This window comes from Ceratosolen solmsi, unplaced genomic scaffold (assembly GCF_000503995.2).
Source record: "Ceratosolen solmsi marchali unplaced genomic scaffold, CerSol_1.0 scaffold47, whole genome shotgun sequence".
NCBI lineage: Eukaryota > Metazoa > Arthropoda > Insecta > Hymenoptera > Agaonidae > Ceratosolen > Ceratosolen solmsi.
This window is the reverse complement of record NW_011948419.1, coordinates 4,503,151-4,509,822: the sequence shown is the minus strand read 5'-3', so window position 1 is coordinate 4,509,822 and position 6,672 is coordinate 4,503,151. Positions and strand designations below refer to the sequence as shown.

The window sequence follows — 6,672 nt, the reverse complement described above, 5'->3', positions numbered from 1 at the left end:
GCCGTCGCCGTCGCCAACACTACCACCACCGCTACCACCGCCACCACCATCAACACTACTACTACTACTACCACTACCACTACCATCAACAGTACTAGTATCACCACCTCCATTACCGCCATCGCCGCTGCCGCCGCCACCGCCACCGCCGCTAGCTGCGGGGGCGCTGCCGCAGCAGCCGCGACTGCGCTCGAGGTGCTTGGAGGGACCGAGGCTGCCGCCCGGGAGCTGAACTATCGACGCGCCTCCTCCGAGTCCTTGTCCCTCGACGACGAGAACCAGCAGCGGCCCGGGCTTGCTGCCCTAGGTAAGAAGAGAGCCCCAAACAACGCCTGACGCAATTTTTGCCGCGGCTCCTCCAACTCGATCGCGTGCCTCTTCTGCTCCTCTACTGTCAGCGCTTCTCTTGGCCTCGCGCGTGCGCTCCCTCTCTCTCTCTCTCTCTCTCTCTCTCTCTCTCTCTCATCATCTCTCATCTCTCATCTCTCACTGACACTCACTTCTTGTACGCGTTCTTACGCAGTCCTCACCTCTCCTCTGACACTTGCCGATCCTGCAAATAACTTCGGCAGGATGCTTCCACGCGCTTACACGCATCTACTCGATATACAAGATGCGGCGTTTGTCGTCTAATCAGTACTGCTTTGCTTTGTTTACTTTTAACTTTGCTCATAAACATGTGCTCTCTCGCACGTCTTTGCATCACCAACTCTTTATTTGTTGACATACCATTTTACTTAAACAATATTTGATGAGTGCCAATGATATCGGTGTTGTTTTCTTATTTTTCTCCAATGCCAAATAAGGTGTAATGACTTCATTATATCATATTCGACTTAATTACTTGGCTTTCTTCGCCATGCCTTACCATAATTGTCAATAGTTTGTAAATTCATCGTTTCATTTCTTAATTGCATAGTAATACGTTTGATCGATGTGTTTATTGTTTGGTCGAGTCTTTTAAGAATTCTAAGTTTAATCTTATTACTTATTAAGACATTTTATAAACAATATTTAATAATTTTGTTGATAAAAGCAAGAGCGATCAAATTTCTTTATTATATTTTATTTACTTCTTCAATTTTATCTATGTATCAGATAAAGTTAACCATCTTTTGGATATATTTTGCTCTGTAGCTCATAAAATGTATGGATATCGAAATACAAAATTATAATTCGTTTGTACAGATAGATTGAAAAATTTTTGTTGTCAATATTAAATAGTTATTTTCTTTTAATTATGACAGTTATTAAAAATTATAAAGTTTACGCGTGCAAATGTGTGTGTATGTGCGTACATATAAAATATAAGATACGTTACAATGATGTTATGGATAATATAATTAACATATAGATTTATAACACTAAAAGTATTCAGTACTTATAATACATAACCAATACTATATACCATATATATATATATATATATATATATATATATAATTACATCTCCACCGTTTAATTATAAGCGATATTATATATAATCAATATATAATCTACATTTATACAATGTTCTTTCATGCATTAGGTAAAGTGAACGAAGAGGAGGTGTCTCGAGGTGAAGTTGTCTCTTACAACATGGTGGCGGCGATGAACGAGCACCTGTCGTCGTCGTCAGTGACGAACAGTGTACGTTTGACGACAACAAACACAGTCAAGGACAAAGTTAAAGACCAAAATAAAGATAAAGAAAAAAACAGAGTTTCTACCGAAGACAGTGGCAAAGTTGTAGGCATACTAGGTTTCCCTTGTGATTTTGATCACATGTATGCCAGTATGACAGACGGTGGAGCTCCTGCTACGGCTACGTCAACACTTGGTGTCAGCCCTTTAAGAGGAAACGAAGCCAGACAAAACGATTTTACGGAGGTAAAACATCTTAAGGAGTTGCTACTGCTGCATTTGGATCTTATTCAACAACAGTCTGAACAAATTGTTACAAAGGACAAATTACTGGCTGCCCTAAGACAAGAGAATGAGACGGTAGGTTTATTTGGTGACCGCTTTATCTAGTTTGATCAAGATTAAATACATAGTAGTGCATCTTAAAAAACTTTAAAATATAAAAAAATACAGTTAACATATTTTATATTTCATATTTATGCATAGTTTTTTCTAATTAAACGTCAATTATTATCCATTAAATAATATTCTTTATTATTCATCATGTATTAAAATTTAATCGAATTTTGTTGTTTGCTACAGTTATTTTAAATTATTCCTAACCTTCATTAAATTACATTGCAAGAACTGTATTTTGTATATTATAATTTCAAATAGATTTGATTTAAATTAGATTTGAGGAAATTAGGGAATTTTAATTCAGTGATTCAGTGGTCACCATGATCTAGTGCTGTGATAAAGGAAAAGAGTGAAGTGTTTGCCGCCAAAACCGGTACTAAATCACTGGTTTTCAATGTGTTCAAACAATAGTTAGTTCTGTGACAAGTACCGAGTCATAGATGTCACTGTGCAGTGAATAGTGGTTGCGTTGATATTTGAGGAGTGTAAACGTTGTACAATTGTAATTTTCTGTCAGTAGAAAGTCACATTTGGATATTAATTTATAAATTAAATCTGTGCCTCATAGTTAGGAGCACAGTATAGCATGCAGTAATATTGTACAAACGGAAAGTTTCAAATTTCTTTCTGGAATTTTTTGTTCTGTAATTCCGATACAGACTACGAGATGGAAGTGCTTGTCAAGGTCAAACTTCAAGCCGCTTCCTTTTAGAATCCCTAGAGTGAATACAGTGCTGCCAGAAAAGTGTGGCAAATTCAAATTGTTCAGTAGCACTTGTTTGAAATGTCAAAATGTCAAGCGGATTTAATCGCGTTGTAGGAATTCTTAATTTTTAATTGTTTTCTCTTCTTTTTTCTTTCTTGAAATGTCCAATGAAATAGATCAATCTGTATTCTACAAAATACAAATATTACATACTCATTTTTAAATTGATATATTTAAACTTAGAAGCAACCAAAAAAACTAAATTATGAAGAAGTAAAAATAAATGGTTTTCAAATTTAATGGAAACAAATAATTATTGTTTACATATAAATTCAATGTCTATTTGCAAAAATAAAATTTACTAAAAGTACATATTTTAAATACAGGTTATGAAATAAAGATTTTCATTTTAAAACTTATTTTAAAACTCAATGTATAAACATATTTGCTGATATTTTTAATTTAGATAAAGAAAATTATTTCAGCTTTATACATATTTTAATTTGTATATAGTGGTTTCAAGATTTTACAAAACACTTTTAATAATTTAATATGCAAGATTTTAATATATATACAATTAACTTCATTTTGTATATGATTGATCCATTTTATCGTATGGTTGTATTAAAAGCTTGTATGTACGTATGTATATATGTATATGCATATTTACGTGAATATTTGTGTGTGCGTGCGTGCGCGCGCGTGTGTGTATATGTGCATGGATATGTATGTATGGGTTTATATATTTGTATATTTAAATGAGTAATGAAATTTTGACTTTAGTATAAGGTATAATAAAATTTTCCTTTATAAATTGTAAATATTTATTATTATTAAGTAAAAAATGTAAATATGTTTTATTTAAAAACCAAATATTATTTAAAATAAAAATTTGCTCTGAATGTACATTTTGTATTCATAATCTAATTAAACTACTTATGCTATGAATTATCTATATAAATTATGCTTTTGCGTGTAGCTTAAACTGCGGCTGGAGCGTATGGATAGGCGAGTGAACCTACAAAAGCTGCGATCTGAGAATGCTGAAAATGCAATTGACCATGTTGGACCTTGTTCACCACCATCCTTAAATACATCTTTAAATAGTCTTCCTTCAACTAGTGAACATCACAAAATTACTCAACCAGATTCTATTAGTCCACAATATGGTGAAAGTTTTAAAATAAGATTAAATACTACTGGAGGTATTACTACAGTGAAACAAGAATTGCCTGATAAGTTTGAATGTAAGCAAGAATCAACGGGAGATTCTTGGGAAAACAAGAAAAAGCGTAGGTCAGAGTCAATAGCTGTGAATAATAGTATCAAACGAAAAAGGGGTGTTTCTAGTTCTTCAACGATAAGCAATGACACTTCTTCAACATTACCAGATACCCTTGTAAGAATATTTTATTTATTAAATATTAAATTAAAATTCATTAAAATAAAAAACATATTAAAATTAAGATTATTAATATAATAAAATAGTTGTTATATATCTTTATACATAAAAATTTTGGTATGCAAAATAGAAAACAGGTTTTAATGTTGCATCAATGTTTTTTCTATCAATACTTGTTCTAATTTAAATTAGTCATTAAAAACCAGTATTTTTATTATTTTATTTTACTTTATATGCAGGGTGGCAAAGGCCCAAGTCATGAAAATTTAAAAAAGTCAGAGAAGAAAGGAAAATCTCTGAGTAAAAGAGAATGTTTTCTTACAACTGAAGAACATTACTACACAGCAGTTGGAGAGACAAATTACTCATTAAGTCTTAAGGATCGATCATCACCAGATACTAGTTCTAGTAATTTGGAAGTTCCTAATTGGAGGGTAAAAGTCTACACAAGTTGTTATACAATGGAAGGCACTGAAAATTTAGATGATGAGATTTTTAACAAAAGGCATTTGAAACTTGAAAACGATGAAAGACGGCGAAAAAGATGGGATGTTCAAAGGATAAGGTATATCTATCTATCTATATATCAATATTCTTAATTTATTCTTAATAATGATATAAGTATTAAATCTAATAATTTTATTATCTATCGAAGCTTTTGAATTATTTCTTTTCCTTAATAAAAAAAAGTTTAAATATTTTTATATTTAATATTTATACAAATTAATTTACATAACTATGACTGTTTAATTATAATTTAGTTACAACTTAAGTAAAACTTTAATAAATAATTTATAGGGAACAGAGACATATCGAAAAGTTGAAGCAAAGACAAGAAAGACAGAGTCATCATGCTGCTTGTTATAATATTAATCATACCGGTCCATGCTTATCTTCAATAGATGAAGAGAATGTTACGACATTATGGCCAGAAATTGATCAAATACAAAGCATTCAAGTTGATACTCAATTGCCCATATCTGCATTCGGAGCTTCTGTTCCCAGTTTTATTCCAAGGTAATGTATATTATTACCGTTTGTATTCGAAATACCTTACATAAAATTAATATTAATTATATTAAGCGAAATAATGTTATAAATAAATTTATTTTTAATGTACAGTGAATTCTCCTTACCTTGGTTAATCAATGCTAAGTCGAAAGCACGACGGCCCAAACGATCCAACAGTAGGAGAAGAAAATCGTCCAGAAGATAAGAGTTTTTAAGCGTCAAGTGCAAAGGTGATTTTTATTCACGAAAAAACTTTTAATTGCCGTAAACGATTGTTACGGAATCAATCGCGTTTGATTTTTTAATTATCCCGAGTGCGTTATTCCCGCTGTGTATCATAGGGCACCAAAGAAACCCCCTTATTTTTAATTCATTCATGCTCTTTTTTAAGTAATGTTTTTCAAACAATTATTGAAGACAGTGACTAGCCGTTCATTTTGATTTTCTTTGAAAGTTCATTGCAATGTAACGCATGTATTAACAAGTCGATGAGACAGTAGGCTGATTTTTTTTGTATTTTGTACCTGTAACCAGTGTTACGTTTTGTTATTTTATTCCGTGAATATTTCGTATGCGTATATACTTCGTAAGATTTGATAAATTATTGTCAAACACAAAAGGATTCTATAAATTGATAACGAATGAAAATGTGTGTCCTATTATATTGAGCGTATCTTTTCAGGGGACAACAAACATTTGTATAAAATGTAGAGATATTAAGATGTACCGTGTAATGTCCATTGACAAATCTTTGTAAATTTTTCTCTGTATAAGGGAGAGAGCGCCATTAATTATCACAACAAAAATAGAAACGAAATATGCATTAAGCAGGCCTATGTTCAATCAGCGTGTTTTATTTATATTTTTTTAACAAAACTATAGTATCAATATAGCTGAATTTCATGAGTTCACGATTATATAATACATTCATTTTTTCATCTCATTTGTTTTTTATACTGTACGTTATATGTCTTTTTTTATTTTTTCATCTATCATTATGTCACAATTCACATACTTTAGTTGACTTTATTTGAGCTACTTATTTTTTTCTTTTATTTTAACATGAAGAAAAAAATGAATACGAAATCCCTTTGTATGTTTGTGCTTAAATATGGTATTATTGTAATCAGAATGATCTTACAATAGTAGGATCAAAAGAGAAACAAAAAGAAAAATGTGGGCCTTTCAAGCTCTGGTTAAGAGTGAAAAAAAATATATGATAGTATATAATGATTCTGTTAGACAGGATGCTGTGATGTTACTGTCAGGTTCAAGTGTACGTGAGCATATTATTTTCTACGAGCGATATATCATTTAAAGACGATTCGTTTATTTATACAGGGAGATCAGTGTTGAGTGTAATGTCTGCAGCGAAAAATACTTAAGAGAACGATGTCATACCTCATCGACAAAACTCATGACATTCTTATTTCCGTTATAATTACTACTTTATTTACGAACTGTAGCCCTTATATGTGTGTATACAAACCTCAAATAACTGGTGTAATTACTGTGTAATTGACCGTCCGAC

General features: G+C 31.9%; 1 protein-coding gene across 1 annotated transcript; it reads left to right on the top strand.

Moving 5' to 3' along the window:
- On the top strand, nucleotides 1–6,368 carry LOC105360786 (male-specific lethal 1 homolog; the record flags this gene model as incomplete). Its single annotated transcript, XM_011497787.1, has 6 exons — nucleotides 1–307; nucleotides 1,529–1,983; nucleotides 3,708–4,127; nucleotides 4,370–4,695; nucleotides 4,929–5,147; nucleotides 5,253–6,368. Coding segments are annotated over 6 exons (1,821 nt in total), but the record flags the coding sequence as incomplete, so codon positions are not given.
- Nucleotides 6,369–6,672: the final 304 nt, after the last annotated feature.